The sequence below is a fragment of the Globicephala melas genome, chromosome 1 (genome assembly GCF_963455315.2).
Source record: "Globicephala melas chromosome 1, mGloMel1.2, whole genome shotgun sequence".
In the NCBI taxonomy this organism is placed as follows: Eukaryota; Metazoa; Chordata; class Mammalia; order Artiodactyla; family Delphinidae; genus Globicephala; species Globicephala melas.
The window spans coordinates 38,765,297-38,784,043 of NC_083314.1; the positions used below are offsets into that span (position 1 = coordinate 38,765,297).

Below are 18,747 nucleotides of genomic sequence, written 5' to 3' on the forward strand. Positions count from 1 at the left end.
TTTCTTTTTCTTCTCTGATTGCTGTGGCTAGGACTTCCAAAACTATGTTGAATAATAGTGGTGAGAGTGGACATCCTTGTCTTGTTCCTTATCTTAGAGGAAATGCTTTCAGTTTTTCACCATTGAGAATGATGTTTGCTGCGGGTTTGTCGTATATGGCCTTTATTATGTTGAGGTAAGTTCCCTCTATGCCAACTTTCTGGACAGTTTTTATCGTAAATGGGTATTGAATTTTGTCAAAAGCTTTTTCTGCATCTACTGAGATGATCATACGGTTTTTATTCTCCAGTTTGTTAATATGGTGTATCATATTGATTGATTTGCATATATTGAAGAATCCTTGCATCCCTGGGTTAAATCCCACTTGATCATGGTGTATGATCCTTTAATGTGTTGTTGGATTCTGTTTGCTAGTATTTTGTTGAGAAATTTTGCATCTATATTCATGAGTGATATTGGTGTGTAATTTTCTTTTTTTGTAGTATCTTTGTCTGGTTTTGGTATCAGGGTGATGGTGGCCTCATAGAATGAGTTTGGGAGTGTTCCTTCCTCTGCAAGTTTTTGGAAGAGTTTGAGAAGGATGAGTGTTAACTCTTCTCTAAATCTTTGATAGAATTCCCTTGTGAAGCTGTCTGGTCCTGGACTTTTGTTTATTGGAAAATTTTTGATCACAGTTTCAATTTCATTTCTTGTGATTGGTCCGTTCATATTTTCTGTTTCTTCCTCGCTCAGTCTTGGAAGGTTGTACCTTTCTAAGAATTTGTCCATTTCTTCCAGGAGGTCCATTTTATTTGCATGGAGTTAGTTGCTTGTAGTAGTCTCTTAGGATGCTTTGTATTTCTGTGGTGTCTGTTGTAACTTCTGCTTTTTAATTTCTAATTTTATTGATTTGAGTCCACTCCCTCTTTTTCTTGATGAGTCTGGCTAATGGTTTATCAATTTTGTTTATCTTCTCAAAGAACCAGCTTTTAGTTTTATTGATCTTTGCTCTTGTTTTCTTTGTTTCTATTTCATTTATTTCTGCTCGGATCTTTATGATTTCTTTCCTTCTACTAAGTATGGGCTTTGTTTGTTCTTCTTTCTCTAGGTTCTTTAGATATAAGGTTAGATTGTTTATTTGAGATGTTTGTTGTTTCTTGAGGTACGATTGTATAGCTATAAACTTCCCTCTTAGAACTGCTTTTGCTGCATCCCATAGGTTTTGGATCGTCATGTTTTCATTGTCATTTGTCTCTAGGTATTTTTTGATTTCCTCTTTGATTTCTTCAGTGATCTCTTTGTTATTTAGTAACATATTGTTTAGCCTCCATGTGTTTGTGTTTTTTACGTTTTTTTCCCTGTAACTGACTTCTGATCTCATAGCATTGTGGTCAGAAAAGATGCTTGATATGATTTCAATTTTCTTAAATTTACTGAGGTTTGATTTGTGACCCAAGATGTGATCTATCCTGGAGAATGTTCCATGCGCACTTGAGAAGATAGTGTAATCTGGTTTTGGTTGGAATGTCCTATAAATATCAATTAAATCTGTCTGGTCTATTGTGTTATTTAAAGCTTCTATTTCCTTATTAATTTTCTGTTTGGATGATCTGTCCATTGGTTTAAGTGAGATGTTTAAGTCCCCCACTACTATTGTGTTACTGTCGATTTCCTCTCTTATAGCTGTTGGCAGTTGCCTTATGTATTGAGGTGCTCTTATGTTGAGTGCATATATATTTATAATTGTTATATCTTCTTCTTGGATTCATCCCTTGATCATCATGTAGTGTCTTTCCTTGTCTGTTGTAACATTCTTTATTTTAAAGTCTGTTTTATCTGATATGAGTATTGCTACTCCAGCTTTCTTTTGATTTCCATTTGCATGGAATATCTTGTTCCATCCCCTCACTCTCAGCATGTATCTGTCCCTAGATCTGAAGTGGGTCTCTTGTACACAGCGTATATATGGGTCTTGTTTTTGTATCCATTCAGCAAGCCTGTCTTTTGGTTGGAGCATTTAATCCATTCACATTTAAGGTAATTATCGATATGTATGTTCCTATGACCATTTTCTTAATTGTTTTGGGTTTGCTTTTGTAGGTCCTTTTCTTCTGTTGCATTTCCCACTTAGAGAAGTTTCTTTAGCATTTGTTGTAGAGCTGGTTTGGTGGTGCTGAATTCTCTTAGCTTCTGCTTCTCTGTAAAGTTTTTGATTTCTCCATCAAATCTGAATGAGATCCTTGCCGGATAGAGTAATCTTGGTTGTAGATTCTTCCCTTTCATCACTTTAAATATGTCATGCCACTCCCTTCTGGCCTGTAGAGTTTCTGCTGAGAAATCAGCTGTTAACCTTATCAGAGTTCCCTTGTATATTATTTGTTGTTTTCCCTTGCTGCTTTCAATACTTTTTCTTTGTCATTAATTTTTGCCAGTTTGCTTACTATGTGTCTTGGCGTGTTTCTCCTTGGGTTTATCCTGTATGGGACTCTCTGCGCTTCCTGGACTTGGGTGGCTATTTCCTTTCCCATGTTAGGGAAGTTGTCGACTATAATCTCTTCAGATATTTTCTCGGGTCCTTTCTCTCTCTCTTCTCCATCTGGGACCCCTATAATGTAAATGTTGTTGCATTTAATGTTGTCCCAGAGGTCTCTTAGGCTGTCTTCATTTCTTTTCATTCTTTTTTCTTTATTCTGTTCCACAGCAGTGAATTCCACTGTTCTGTCTTCCAGGTCACTTATCTGTTCTTCTGCCTCAGTTATTCTGCTATTGATTCCTTCTAGTGTATTTGTCATTTCAGTTATTGTATTGTTCATCTCTGTTTGTTTTTTCTTTAATTCTTCTAGGTCTATGTTAAACATTTCTTATATCTTCTCGATCTTTGCCTCCATTCTTTTTCCAAGGTCCTGGATCATCTTCACTATCATTATTCTGAGTTCCTTTTCTGGAAGGTTGCCTATCTCCACTTCATTTAGTTGTTTTTCTTGGATTTTATCTTGTTCCTTCCTCTGGTACATAGCCCGCTGCCTTTTCATCTTGTCTGTCTTTCTGTGGATGTGGTTTTTGTTCCGTAGGCTGCAGGATTGTAGTTCTTCTTGCTTCTCCTGTCTTCCCTCTGGTGGATGAGGCTATCTAAGAGGCTTGTGCAAGTTTCCTGACGGGAGGGACTGGTGATGGGTAGAGCTGGTTGTTGTTGCTCTGGTGGGCAGAGCTCTGTAAAACTTTAATCTGCTTGTCTGCTGCTGGGTAGGGCTGGGTTCCCTCCCTGTTGGTTGTTTGGCCTGAGGCGACCCAACCCTGGAGCCTACCCAGCTCTTCGGTGGGTTTGATGGCGGACTCTGGGAGGACTCACGCGAAGGAGTACTTCCCAGAACTTCTGCCGTCAGTGTCCTTGTCGTCATGGTGAGACACAGCCACCCCCTGCCTCTGCTTCAGACCCTCCAGCACTAGCAGGTAGGTCTGGTTCAGTCTCGTATGGGGTCACTGTTCCTTCCCCTGGGTCCCAATGAGCACACTAGTTTGTGTGTGCCCTCCAAGTGTGGAGTCTGTGTTTCCCTAGTCCTGTCGAAGTCCTGCAGTCAAATCCCAGTAGCCTTCAAAGTCTGATTTTCTAGGTATTTCTCCTCCCGTTGCCAGACCCCCAGTTTGGGAAGGCTGACGTGGTGCTCAGAACCTTCACTCCAGTGGGTGGACTTCTGTGGTATAAGTATTCTCAAGTTTGTGAGTCACCCACCTACCAGTTATGGGATTTGATTTTATTGTGATTGTGCCCTTCCTACTGTCTCATTGTGGCTTCTCCTTTGTCCTTGGATGTGGGGTATCTGTTTTGGTGAGTTCCAGTGTCTTATTGTTGATGATTGTTCCGCAGTTAGTTGTGATTCCGGTGCTCTCCCAAGAGTGAGTAAGAGCACGTCCTTCTACTCTGCTACCTTGAACCAAGTCCTCTATTTCTGTTTTTTATATAGATTCATTTGTATCATTTTTTTTTTTTTTCTGGTACGTGGGCTTCTCACTGCTGTGGCCTCTCCTCTTGCGGAGCACAGGAGGCGCAGGCTCAGCGGCCATGGCTCACAAGCCCAGCCGCTCCGCAGCACGTGGGATCCTCCTGGACCGGGGCACGAACCCGCGTCCCCTGCATCGGCAGGCGGACTTGCAAACACTGCACCACCAGGGAAGCCCATTTTGTATCATTTTTTAAGATTCCACATATAAGTGATATTGTATGATATTTGTCTTCCTCTGTCTGACTTACTTCACCTAATATGATAATCTCTAGGTCCATCCATGTTGCTGCCAATGGCATTATTTCATTCTTTTTTATGGCTGAGTAATATTCCACTGTATATATGTACCACATCCTCTTTATCTGTTCGTCTGTTGATGGATGCTTAGGTTGCTTGGCTGTTGTAAATAGAGTAGCACAACTTTTTGAGGACGTATTTATTTTAGCAGAACTCATTGCAGAGAAATGTGGGGCTTCCTTTCTCTAATGGAGGGTATCAGATTGGGCCCAGGAGACCACCGGTCTTCCCTCTCAAGCTAGAAGAATATTATTTCTTTACAATTATGTTGCTGTTATCAAAATTATAGCAGTCTTTAGCTAAGAAGATTGAAGGTCAGTCCTGTGGCTCAGATTTTCCTTTGAAATTCCCTGCATGTTCCCTTTTTGGTAACTCGGCCATGAGTGTCAGAATGAGTCCGAAACATTACCTTTGAAGTTCTGTCATAGAACCAACAGATTGAGCAAGAGAGGGGTCTCTTTTCTATACATGAAAATCAGAAAATGTGAATGAACAGCAGCAGAAAGGTAACCTTACTTTCCCCAGGAAAATTGCTGTTTACACTTTGATGTATGTTTTTAAACATGGAGAAAGGGAATAGGGTGTGGATTTTTTAACTCAGAATTTCTCAAACTTGACTGAACATAACTTCCCAGGACTTGTTCTGCATTCAGATTTCAGGGCTCAGACCCAAACCTACTGAACCAGAATCTGTCAGGGAGGGGCCTGGGAATCTCTGTGATTACCTGTTATCCTAGGTGATTCTTAGGACCAAATCAACTTGAGAAACATTGTTATTGATGAAGATCGCCGTGGGGCATCTTCCTATATGGAGACATGCTTCTTCATGGGCTGCCAGTTCCCAGTGATTCAGGGACTGATTAGCAGTTTCATTATTCCACCTCATGGCATTCTCTCCCTTCTCCTTCCTGTCACTGGCCTCTCCATTTTACCCTTTTCAGACTTTCTGTGCTCACAATGTGAGAAGGAGGTGGAATTGTGCTGGTATTAGTACATCTTGCTCACTATCCCCTGCAGATGTGTTTGGTTGGTGGGTAAACAGGAAGTTAAATATTTCTGGCTAAAATTCAGCGTTCTGGTGGGGGCTCTTAATGCCTCCCATTTTAAAAGTTCATACTTTGGAAAAATAAAAGCATAAACATATAATTAACCCCCAAATATTCATCACCCAGGTTCAACAATTATCAACTCATGGCCATGTTTTCTTTCGTCTGTACTCTCTCTGATACTACTGTTTGGAAGCAAATCCCAGATGTCTTATCACTATACATAAACATTTCAGTAGTATCTCTAGAAGATAATAACTCTCATTTTCTTTTCTTTCATTCTTTTTTAAAAAGACTTTATTATTTTTTTATAGCACTTTCAGGTTCACAGCAAAATTGAGAGGAAGGTACAGAGATTTCCTATATACCTCCTGTTCCCCCTGGCTGCCCACTGTAAACATCCCCTATCAGAGAAGGTACATCAGCTAAAATTGATGAACCTACATTGATACATCATTATCACCCAAAGTCCATAGTTTACAACAGGGGTTCACTTTTGGTGTTGTACGTCCTAGGGCTTTGGACAAATGTACGATGACATGTATCCTCATTTTCTTTTGAACATCAGAATCTTATAAGAAGACAAAATATGGCAACCTGAAACTATACCTGAATTTGAGTTTAGGAGTTTAGGATTAAGGAGGGCAAAGGCAATAACTTATGGCTTTTCTTTAAAAGACCCCAAAAAGATCACATTTCTTGAGTTCATTATTGAATAGTGTTTCACCATGGTAAATCTATGGTAAATCCAGGTATAAGAGGTTATGGGGATAAAAGAGAGCTTTGGCAAGGGATTTGAGAGTGATTGAAGGGGTGGGGTGGTGAAAATAATTGCGGGTGAGTTGTTCTTACCTCATAGGTAAAGATATAATGAAGCTCTGCGGAATGTACATTAGAGTCTTCTGAAATCTTAACTGTTCACTGGTTGGACTTTAGAGCCCCATCTCCTAAGTACATGTAGTTTTGTAACTCATTGTTTAAGCACTAGCTGTTGTTGAAATAATGTCTGCGCACCTACCTAAATGCTAATGAAATGCTAACAAAGCCATCCATTGGCTTTTTCTCCTTCTATAACATCACAATGAAGGAAGAGGAATCAGACGTTTGACATCTGATGTCTGTCTTGAAAACTAGGGACACATATGTCAGATAGCGTTAAGAGTCTCTTTGCTTTTTCACCCTTTGGAGGCATTTAAATATGCCGAGGTTTGTTAAGATACAACAGAAAATTTTTATAAATTCTCTCCTTGGACTAGAATCCTGAGATTATTTAAAGTTAATATAGTGTGAACCCGTAGCTACGCTGGGATTTACTACTGTGGGACTTGACTGTTCAGTTACAGGTGCTCCGTGTGGTGGGAGGATAATTTCATGGTGCATGCTTGCAGAATGGGAGAGATGCCTGCTCCATGTGGGGTCATAAAGGGTAGCAAGTTGCACCACAGTTATTTAAAACACTAAAACACTATCCCTTGCCCTCCCTTGCCCTCCCCAGTATCCCTCAGAATACTGTGATCTTTGTTGATCCCTACCTAACCCATTATTGTGCTCAGGTAGCTTAGTGTACAGCTAACTTCTTAGATACCATAAAACAGGCGTATTTTTCTTTTAAGCAAAGTTGATATATGGAAGTCTAAATTTGTTGGATACTTTGGGGAGGCAGTTATTTGCTTCCTAAAGGGATTTTGTGGTTTCTTGAGGATTTGCAATAGAATACTTTAATTAGTAGTTAATTTCCAATTCTTTTTGCACATAGATTTTACAGACCACTTCTTCTGGGCAAAATGAGTTACACTGAAGCATCAAAATCCAAACAATAATCTACACCTGATCTCTACCTGCAGATTTGCTTTTTAGAGTTTTCAGGTCACTCAGCCCTGTGTAAATCTCCCTCCTTTCCCACATAACTTCATTAAGTCTTACTTAGCTGTGTGTGTAGTATTACTCTGTTTCTGCTGCGTGGGTTCTTCTTCCCTCACAGTTTTTGGATGGGGAGGGGCCTTTGCAGACTTATATAAACTCTTAATTCAGCATGTCTGTTCTGTTACATGACAATAGTCATTTTTAAAAAAGGTTTTAAATATATTTTACCATTTAAAAATGCTTCTGGAACACTTTGATTTTACTTTAAGATCTATTTTGTGATGTATTTAATATTTTTATTGGACAATTATAATTTGATATTAAGTGTGATTTATTGTGGCTTATAGCCTTTTCCCTAAAGATGTTAACAATTTATAATTAAAGAGGATGGGAAAATAGGATTTAATATTCTATCCGGATAATTTTTTTCCCCCTAGCAATATACCTTTTCTTTGAAGAGAGGCATTTTGGTGCTTTAAACTCTAACAAGAAGAAAGTTTTGAAAACTAGATTTTGCATTAACTAGTATGCCCAAAGATTAAGCATTTTGGAAGGTAAACTTTCTGAGTTAATAACTACTTATTTTGATGCTATGAGGATCAGAATTCTCACATCTGTGAATCCAGAGCTGCTCACCACAGCCCATTTGTTCCTTGCATATCTTTACTTACTGTGTGCTCCTTGAGGCTGGCTTCCAGAGGATCTTTAGAGCTCGGTCCCTGCCTGTTTTTTTCTGCTTGGAATACCTCCTTCAACTCCCTTTAGCAGCTCGCTTGTTGTCCTGTCATCTGGTCTACCTCACACAGACTCTGTTCCGAGTCTGGTCTCAGAGTTGTACGTGAATCTAGTAAATGTGGTGGCTCGGAAGCAGCAGATCCAGATTCAAGTCCTGACTCTGCTACTTTAGTGTGTGATCTTAAGCGAGCTTTGTAACCTTTTTTTGTGCCCAGGTTCCTGTCTATAAAATGTGGGTCGTAATAATACCCATGCCCACAGAGGGGTATGTTGTGAGAATTAAAAATGATGACGCATACTGCTCGGTATATAGAGAGAGCAAGTGCTTAATAACCAGTAGCTGCTGCTAGTATGCCAGAACGTATTCTCAGAAACTAGTTTGTTGGTAAACTTGTCCTGGCAGTGAGACTATATTTTATACACACACACACACACACACACACACACACACACACACACACTTGAGATATTTCAAACGTCATTAAAAATATAGGGAATACGTGTTTATCCATCACTTAGTTTAAAAAGTAAAGTATTACCAACATAGTTGAAGCCCCGTGGAGACCCCTCCTGATTGCCTTTCCCTTCCTTCTTCTAAATGGTAACCAGTATCCTGAGTTTGGTGATTTTTCCTCTCATGTGTTTCTTTACACTTTCACTACGTATGTGACTATTGTTTTAAATGGCTGTTGGTAACGAATAGGCCATGTGGAAAATGAACTAGAGTTGTTTGAGGAGCCTCATGTAAAGGATGTTGTGGGTCCCATCCTCACAGTCGTAGGGAGAGAAGAAAGGGCAGAGCTCTGACTTACACCCTGTCAGGAGAGCCCAGGCCTTGGTCCCCTTGCTTGGCTGCTGCCCCGCCCCCCACCGGAACGGGGACCCACCTGAGGACTACAGCCTGGCCTCTCTGTCCTCTGCTGTATGTCACTTAGAAAGAAATTGCGTGGCCAGAAAGTTACATCTCCAGGATCACTCTTGAACAACTTGAGTGTGTTTTTGTTTCATTTGGCATCCACCCTCTTGGCTCACCTCCAGTTTGGGGGTTTGGGCACTTTGATTACCATTCCTCTAGCCTCTCCAACTCATTGCCTTTTTTTTTTGACTCCTCCCAGCTCCTTGGTTTGGCATTTACTTGCACTGAATACTCAGTATTTGCATTTCTAAGAAGCAGCCTTCTCTGAACTGCTCATGGGGGAGATGCAGCCCGGGTGCTGGGACCACCGTCCCTTCTTTTTGAGCCCTGGAGGGTCAACTGCTGGGCGTGGGTGACCTTGTCATCTACATGTACAGCCAGTTGTTCAGAGCATATTATTACTATAGTATGAGCAGGGAATCTTGTGATGCAAACCATGCCCCGGTAGATAAATGACAGGTATTCACGTTAGTTAGAGATTCAGCTCAGGATGATGTAGTGGATGAGTCTGAACTCATTACTGGGCTCCAGCTGGTTTCTCCTTCAGTAAGTCAGTTATCCTGTTGAGCCCAGAAGGTGAGGCTGCCTGGTGGGGCTGCAGGTTCAACTTCTAAATCCTTAGGTTTAGGTTGAAACTACAGAATTTGCTGTAGTTACTTATTGAATTCCTTTTATCTCCTTGGCCTCGGCAGGCTGGGCAAGGTTCATGAGCTCCGTCGGCGACATCTCTCACCAGCACGCTGTTCTTTCCTTCCTGACTTCAATGCTTGCTCTTCTGTAGCTGGTGGTAGCAATTCCTCAGTTTTATTATCTCATGCCCTTCCCCCGTCAATCACGTTTACTGACTTGGTTTTCTTGGCACCAGTCCATCTTCTCCTCCTGACAAAGAGTGTTATGTAACCACTGCAAGGCAATAGCTATCTCTGCTTTAGTGTCTCTATGGGAACCTGTGAAATCATGGTAATTCTGACCACAGGTGACCTTCCCAAGACGTGAGCTCCCCTTCCTCCTGATACCCCCAGCGGGAAGGGAAGAATTGCCAATTCTATCGTGGCACTACTTCTCTTTAGGTTGTGGTTCCTGATCTGTATTCTTACTGACTAATCTTTATACTTCTAGTACTCACCCTGATCTTATATAGGAAAGGTTCTTTTTTTTTATTATTGTGGTAAGAATACTTAACCTGAGATCTATGCTCTTACCACATTTTTAGGTGTAAAATACGGTACTGTTCACTGTAGGCATGAAATTTCTTATAAAGAACTTTATGTGTGAGGAGACTTTTATAAAATATCTAGGCTTCCTAATCCGAACAGACAATCACAGAATGGTTCACAAAATCTAGAATAGGTTAGATGTAGGCAAGATGAAAGTGACTGGAGTCATTTGCCTTGGAGCAGAAAAGGTCCAGGGTTGAGGTCAGGGTATGGACTGAGGCAGGAGCCTAGGACAGGCTGGAGATGGGAGTATAGTGGTGGGTCAGGGTGGCACAAGCTGGTGGGGACAGATACGACAGTATGATAGTGCAGAGACAACATGCCTCCTGAAGCGGAGTGAAGCTGGAGCCAGTGCCTTTCACTGACTGTTGGCATCCCAAAGACAGGGCTCAGGCATGCAAAGATGGCAGCTCTGCCGCAGGCCAGCAGAGCCGAGGGACGTCTCTCTCCAATCCTCGGCAAACTGTGGCATAAGACATGACTTGACCCATTCTCTGGTTAGTGAAGGCTTTTCACTAGAGGGAGAGGTCATTGATTTTGGAAACAAGAGACCTGGGTTTTAAGATCCAGTGTTGATGACCCCTGAGACTTGAGGAGGTCATAATCCTTACAAATGTTTGTTTTTTTAAATCTGACAATGGGAGTAATACTTATGACCCAGGGTTGAATAAAAAATAGCAGTGGGTTAATATACATGAAAGTACATTTATTTTTTTCAGTGCATTTCTTCATTCAGCAAATACCCATTGGTCATATCCATGCTGTGTCAGACACTGCTTGGGGCTAAGGGGACGGAGGTGGAGAGGACAGCTGTGGCCCCTGCCCCATAGAGCTTACGGTGACCGGACTTCGCAGAAAGCTGTCCCACGTTATGTACTTGCAAGGAAGCATGTGACTGTTTTGGCTGGAGCTTTAGGGAAGACTTTGTGAAATAATGGCCTTAGGTGGGGCCTTAAAGAAGGATACAGTTTCAGCAGACAAAATGGAGAGGGGAAGACCTTTAGGCAGAGGAATGAGTGAGCAAAGAGAGAGTGAAGGGTGCGATTGGGTAAATGAATAGTTCCAGGGAGGAGAAGTGAGTTGGGCCTGACTCACTTTCCCCTTCACACCTACCCCCCCCACCAATATGAAATTCTTCATCTACTTGTTTGAGGACCAGAGCTGAGAGGAGGGGGAAATCCAAATGGGAGCCCATCACCAGCTGCTTTAGATCAGTTCAAATTACGGTGAGGTCATATCAAATGCAGAGAGTATGGAGGGCTGGGTAGGTAGGGGTGTCAATGGAGGAAGGGCTGAACTCAAGGGAACCCCAACATTTGGGACTTTTTCTCAGTCCCCATTCTCTTAGAACTCTTTGTAGAATTAATCTCCTCCTGTCTCGAAAGTCTCTTCTGTTTCTGGTTTTGAAGGAGAGAAAGCCTCATTCTCTTTGGACAAGTTGAGTTTGAGGCCCTTCCAGTTGGAGGTGGCCCACAGGTGGTAGAATTCACTACACATTCAGTCACTTGGAGGCAACAGCAAGCATAGACCTAGGACTTCTGGTTCTGTCTCCCTTTCCCGGCTTTGTTCTTGATGCTGGGAAGTCCCAGACCCACAGAGGATTCTTTTATTTGGTGGCAGGTCTGAACTTCAGTAGTGGCTTAGTCCTCAGAATAGAGGATTAAGATCTTAGAATATCAGTATACTTCCCAGAAAAACCCTGATACAAAGAGTTTTCATACTATGGGGTGAATGATCAATTTAGTTACTTTTCAAGGAAACATTTATTAAGCTTTAATTATAGGTCAGATATTAGGTGCTGGGAATGCAAGAGGCATATGATATAATTCCTGATCTTGAAAAGCTTGTGGTCTCGCAGAATGGGTACAACTGTGGTCTGGTGTGATAATCACAGCACAAACCATAGAACAAAGGATGATGACAGCCTGGAGAGAGCCGGGGGGCTGCATAGCTCACCCCCTTACCTTCAAGGTTTTGCTCAAATATCCTCTTTTCAATGAGGACCACCCTGACTCCCCTTTTAAAACATAGCAGCACCTGCCATCTCTGCATTCTGAGTTCCCTTACCCTGCTCAACAATTTTTATTTCTTTTTCCATTGCATTTATCACCCTCTGTCCCAGTGGGCTGTTGCTGAATAACAAACCATCCCCAAACTTAGTTGAAAACAGTGATTTCCTCTCTCTCACTGTTTCGTTGGTTGACAGGACTTGGTTGGGTAGTTCTTTTATTTATTTATTTATTTATTATTTATTTAGTGTTACACGGGCCTCTCACTGTTGTGGCCTCTCCCATTGTGGAGCACAGGCTCCAGACGCGCAGGCTCAGCGGCCACGGCTCACGGGCGCAGCCGCTCCGCGGCATGTGGGATCCTCCCGGACCGGGGCACGAACCCGTGTCCCCTGCATCGGCAGGCAGACTCTCAAGCACTGTGCCACCAGGGAAGCCCGGTTGGGTAGTTCTTGCTTGGGGTCTCTCCTGTGGTTGCTGCCAGATATCAGCTCGTGCTGCAGGCATCTGAAGGTTCTACTGGGCAGGACATCGAAGGTGGCTCCTCACACGGTTGGCAATTGAGGCTGACTTGGCTGGGAGCTCAGCGGGTGCTGTCCTCTAGAGCATCTTCATGTGGCCTCTCTACGTGGCTCAGGCATCTCGCAGCCTGGCAGCTGGATCCAGGAGTGAGCGTTCCAAAGGGCAGGAAGCAGAAGATGCCAGGCCAATGACCGGCTACACTTGGAATTGGAACAGCATCACTTTTTCTGAATCTCCTGGTCCTAGGACCTGCCCAGATTTACTTTTGACGGGGGGAGTGGCAAGATTACATTACAGAAGGGCATGTGAGATGGACGATATCATTGCAGCCACTGTTGGGGAATATGTTCTGCCATACTTCCTTAGTATCCATATAGAATTTATTTATTTTTACGTCTGTTTTTTGTTGAGTCCTGTTAAGATGTAAGCCCCATGAAGGCAGGAATGTCCACTGATGTATACCAAGCATCTACATCATACTAGGCATGTAATAATTACAACGAATAGTTTTAAGTGTTCTAACAAATTCGTCTAAGTCACTGTGTTCAGATTGTTCTAGACGTGAGGATTTTAATCCCACTCCTGATTTACATTATTTTCTGTCACTTTTAACACACTGTATACTCTATAAAGCAGGGATCTCATGTCTTTATTCAACACTGTATGGCTCAGTATCTGGTAAGCAGTTGGTGCTCAATAATTATATATTGAATTAATGCAAAATAAGTTATTGATTCCACTTGAAGCATAGGGAAGTTAAGAAGAGGCCATATTGGAATTGGGGCCTGAAGGATACATGGGATTTTGCCAGGGAACGGTGGGATAGGGCATAAAGGCAGAAGAAAACACCAAGTGCCGAGGGGAGAGATAAATGGCACTGTAATGAAACTGACCTGTGAGCTCCCTGAAGCCTGGGTCCCCACCTGGTCTGACCACTAGTCTACTTCCCATAGCAACTAACTAGTGATTCAGTGGTCAGGGGCTCAGAACACGCTTGTTGAATGAATGAGTGTAACGTATGAACTCATCTGTGACTTTTTTGGGAGGAAGGTGTTGGGTTAGGTTAAAACCAATCATAACTCCTGCTAGTAAGAAGATCTTTTAAATATAATCCTGGCAAAAATGTTTTAAAATATTTTAAAAAATAGCTAAATTTTGTATTTTTAAATATACTGAAAGTGAGTTCAATTTATGTATGTCAAATAACTTTCAATCAGAGTAGAGTCACTTGTATTCTTTTTCTGAATTTTTATTGGAATATAGTTGATTTGCAGTGTTGTATTAGTTTCTGCTGTACAGCAAAGTGAATCAGTTATACATATACATGCATCCACTCTTTTTTAGATTCTTTTCCCACATGGGTCATTACAGAGTATTGAGTAGAGTTCCCTGTGCTATACAGTAGGTCCTTCTTAGTTATCTATTTTAGATATGTCAATCCCAATCTCCCAGTTTATTCCTCCTCCCCCCTTTCCCCCCTGGTAACCATAAGTTTGTTTTTTTTTTACATCTGTGACTCTATTTCTGTTTTGTACATAAGTACATTTGTACCATTTTTTAGATTCCACATATAAGTGATATCATATGATATTTTTCTTTCTTATGTTGCCTTCCAGCATATCATATTCCTAGTGGGAGATTGTTAATCCCTAGGGTTAGCCCTGAAACCTTGGGCCAAATCTTAAAAGGGAAAGACTAATCTTCAGGTCAAGGGGAAAGAAGAATGAGCCATGCGTCTTTCATAGGGATGATAGAAATCAACAGCAAGAGAGCAGAATTGTTAAACTCATGGGTTTAACACATGGGTTTAACACATTTTTTTTTCAGAAAGACTAAATACAGAAATCACAATTATAATGTTTTAACAACCACTATGCATCATTTCTTTTTCTATAAGCTTATGAACCAGTTACTAAAATGTCAAGGAAAAAGTTAAGCCTTTTGTATCTTAATCCATAAAAAACTACTCAGTATCACATAAATGGGACAGTTGTTGCATATTGATAAATATGTGGCTTCTTGTGCTTTCCATCCATATTGGGGGAAAAAATCCCCAATTATGTTATCTTCAATTAGATCTAGCCACAGAGTTCTATTAAATACCTGTACAAAAGCAACCCTTTCCTTAGCCTAGTTCCATATGAAAGTACTAACAAATGGTGACGATTGTATGCAAATAGTGATTCATAAAAATGTAGATTCAGTTATGGATTTTAATTCATATGCCTCATATATAACAGCTGTACGCAAAAAATGTCAAATTAAAGGCAGCATTTGAGACGAGGAGCAGCCTGTCCTTCCTGATCTGGTATCCGTTAACAAGGAAAAGAAATCTCTGATGCTTCGTCTATAAAAGAGCTCTGGGTGGCCTTGACCCTCCATGTTCAGTCTTCCGTAGGTCCTTTGATACCTTCAGTTCTTCAGGCTGATCATTGTCAGATCTGGAAGCTTTGTGCCTTTTAATTAGTCATTCTTACTTCTGTCCTGCCTTTTGGTAGCTCTGAGACTTTTCTGACTAGAGCCTGGTGGTTCATTTTAAAATATGTTATAGGTTCCCTCACTGCCATCTCAGCCAATGGAACTGATTTCTCCACCCTTCAGGGTAGTCCTGTGCCCCCCAGCAAATGCTTTTAGGATGGTATTGTTGGCATATATATCCCTCTTCTTGTTGAATTTGTATATACACCCCCACACACACATATATATGTATTCATACACACACATGCACACACATCAGCTTTTTTCTTGTCTCTTACCAGATACATCCAAGAAGGCTACCATTATATACCAGCCCTTCCAACAGATATGACTGTAGTCTGGTTTCCAAAAAGAACCTGTTTGACCACTCCCGAGTGGGACTGAGACGTGGTGATTCCTGGGGTTTTCTCCTTATAAGACATATGGCTGCTGAATTTGAACCACTGTTTGCCTTTGCCCAAATTGTGTATTCAGAAAAGGGCTTCTGTGTTTCTGCTGGCACAGAGTTACTATTTATAGACACACATTCCATGGTAGTGATATTCTTTCAAAGATCCTTGTGTAACATCAAGAGGACCAGATAGTAATATCTTCTGCTAGTACTTCTTTAAGGCTTAGCTCTTTCCTTCAGACTATCCCATAGATAAGCTGGTCAGTGGCATCAGCCTGCCCTGCATTATTTCCCTGCACGCTGGGGAAGGTGAGTTTGGAGGTTGGACAGCATGTGGCCACTGGTCATCTACTCCAGGGTTTCCTCGTGCACTTTGCCCTTGGCCTTCTCCTTATGGGCACTGCTCTGGCAGACTCGCTTCACCTCCTCACGCTGCTGCTGAGGCCAGCAGTTTGCCCAGGTTTGTGGTGCCCCGTAGACCTATAGCCCAGATGCCCCATCCTCCTCTCAGGGTGAAGAGGTTGGAAGCAACTGGCCCAGAAGTCCACAGGGATGTGTCAATCAGTAGAGCATCCTGAGCTCCAGCTGGAGACATGGGTTGCCCTCAGAGGGCGCAGGCGGAGGCCTGTGGCGTCAGAGTATGTGTCTCGGCCTCAGATCTCACCCTGCGCCCACACCCTGCATTCCTTTTGCTCCAAAAGGACACAGTTCTGGCCAAGAAGCTGCTGGTTCTTATAGCTTGGGGCCCTTATGTTTTTTTTTTTAATAGCTTTATTGTGATAGAGTTCACATATCATACAATCCATCCATTTAAAGTGTACAACTCAATGGCTTTTATTATATCACAGATATGTGCAAATATCACCACCACCAATTTTAGAACATTTTCATTACCTCAGAAAAAGCCCCTACCATTTAGCCACCACCCCCCATAATCTTGCTCTCCAGCCCCTCAGTGCTAAGGAACTAGTAATCAACTTTCTGTCTCTATTTCTGTTTTTGTTTCCCTCTTCTGGACTTTCATATGAATGGAATCATGTAATATGTGGCCTTTCGTGGCTCACTTCACTTAGCATGTTGTTTTCAAGATTCATGTTGCAGCATGTATCAGTACTTCATTTCTTTCTTTCTTTTTTAAAATTTATTAATTTTGGGCTGCATTGGGTCTTCATTGCTGCACATGGCCTTTCTCTATTTGCAGCGAGCGGGGGCTACTCTTCGTTGCGGTGTGTGGGCTTCTCATTGCAGTGGCTTCTCTTGTCGCGGAGCACGGGGTCTAGGTGCATGGGCTTCGGTAGTTGCAGCACGCGGGCTCAGTAGGTATGGCTCACGGGCTCTAGAGCTCAGGCTCAGTTGTTGTGGCGCACGGGCTTAGTTGCTCCAGGGCATGTGGGATCTTCCTGGACTAGGGCTCGAACCCGTGTCCCCTGCATTGGGAGGCGGATTATTAACCACATTATTGGGTGAATAATGCTGCTATGAACATTCAGGTACAAGTTTCTATGTGGACCCCTGTTTTCATTTCTCTTGGGTATATACCCAGGGGTGGAATTGCTGGGTCATATGGTAACTGTATGTTTAATCATTTAAGAACTGCCAAATGTTTTCTAAAGTGGCCGCATCAGGACTTCCCTGGTGGTCCAGTGGTTAAGACTCTGCGCTTCCACTGCAGGGTGCATGGGTTTGATCCCTGGTCAGGGAACTAAGATCCCCCATGCTGTGTGGCGTGGCCAAAAAAGAAAAGTGGCCCATCATTTTACATTCCTACCAACAGTGTATGATGGTTCCAGTTTCTCCACATCTTTGCCCCCTTGTTGATCTGACTTTATGCTTCTAACCATCCTAGTGGGTGTGAACTCAAGTGAGGTTTTGAAAGGATTTGGGAAGGATTTTTCCTTTCTAATAGTTTTTAATGCCATATATATATATATATATATATATTTATTTATTTACATATCTGTGTATTTTTAAAGTGTGCCCTTTTCTAGCATTTGTAAAAGCATGACTGTTAAGAGGTCCTGTTGCCTGTCACAATAATAAAGGAGATTTCAGTATTTGTTAATGCCAAAATATCATTGCCCAGAACCGACATGGGAGACTTGTTAAATGTGTGAGTTGCGGGGAGGGGAGGGGAGTGGTCGGAGAAGCGGGAGCAGGTAGTGTGTTTCTGGAGCCTTGCATCTTTCCCAGGAGATTGCTCCACTTCTTGTCGCTGTGTCTCACAGGCCCCTCTGTCTTTCAGGAGGACTGGCGTTGGCCCAAGTGCTCTTCTTCTATGTGAAGTACTTGGTGCTCTTTGGTGTCCCAGCTCTGCTCATGCGCCTGGATGGACTCACGCCACCGCCTCTCCCTCGCTGTGTGAGCACCATGTTCAGTTTCACGGGAATGTGGAGGTCAGTGGCTTGGTTTATTAAGGCCCTTCAGGGACATCCAGTGGGAGGACCCATGGCTTGGCCAGCTTCAGAGCGCCTGGGCCACCATCCTTTCTCTGCCCTTCACTCAAGTCGCGTTTGGCCCTTCGGTTTTTTTAATCTGTGTAACAGGATGGCAATCCATGTTTTCTGACCCTCTCAAAAATATTGTCAGGCTATGAAAATTGTGAGGTACGAAAGTTTCTCACCAAGTTTGTGTACAGATACACAAAGGGCTATGTCTAAAGCGGTTTTTTACTAACTTGCGACATGACATGTGTGTGTGTGTGTGTGTGTGTGTGTGTGTGTGTGTGTGTATATATATATATATATAATTAATTAAGTTTTGGCCGCACTGGGTCTTTGTTGCTGCGCTCGGGCAGTGAGCAGGTGCTACTCTTCGTTGCGGTGTGTGGGCCTCTCACTGCGGTGGCATCTCCCGCTGCAGAGCACGGGCTCCAGGCTCGCGGGCTTCCGTAGTTGTGGCTCGTGGGCTCCAGAGCGCAGGCCTAGAGGTCGTGGTGCACGGGCCTAGTTGCTCCATAGCACGTGGGATCTTCCCAGACCAGAGCTCAAACTCGTGTCCTCTGCGTTGGCAGGCAGACTCATAACCACTGTGTCACCAGGGAAGCCCCCATGACGTATATTTTGATGATTTCATCGCTGTCTGTTTTTCTTGAAAATAACGTCTTTGTATGTGGGACTGTAGATTAAAAAAATAGACTTAGGTTAATAGCACAGGCCAGGGCATTTACTAGCTCTCAGATCCAGGGCAACTTACTAAATCTAAGTTTCAGTTTTCTTATCTCTTACATGGTAATAATAATGGTAATGATAATAATAATTCTCACCTCTAAAAGCTGTTTTGAAAATTAAATAAGC

The 18,747-nt window shown here is 42.4% G+C and overlaps 1 protein-coding gene across 15 annotated transcripts in view; it reads left to right on the forward strand.

Annotated features, from left to right (window-relative positions):
* HHAT (hedgehog acyltransferase) overlaps window positions 1-18,747 on the forward strand; it is a 360,564-nt gene that overhangs the window by 125,757 nt on the left and 216,060 nt on the right. For all 15 annotated transcript variants that reach the window (XR_009563044.1, XM_060294452.1, XM_060294417.1 and 12 more), the window contains one exon: window positions 17,697-17,847. Coding sequence is in view for 14 of the 15 variants with exons in the window: in XM_060294452.1 (XP_060150435.1) it covers window positions 17,697-17,847 (151 nt within the window). In the remaining variant the exon portion in view is untranslated. The remainder of the gene's footprint in view (window positions 1-17,696; window positions 17,848-18,747) is intronic.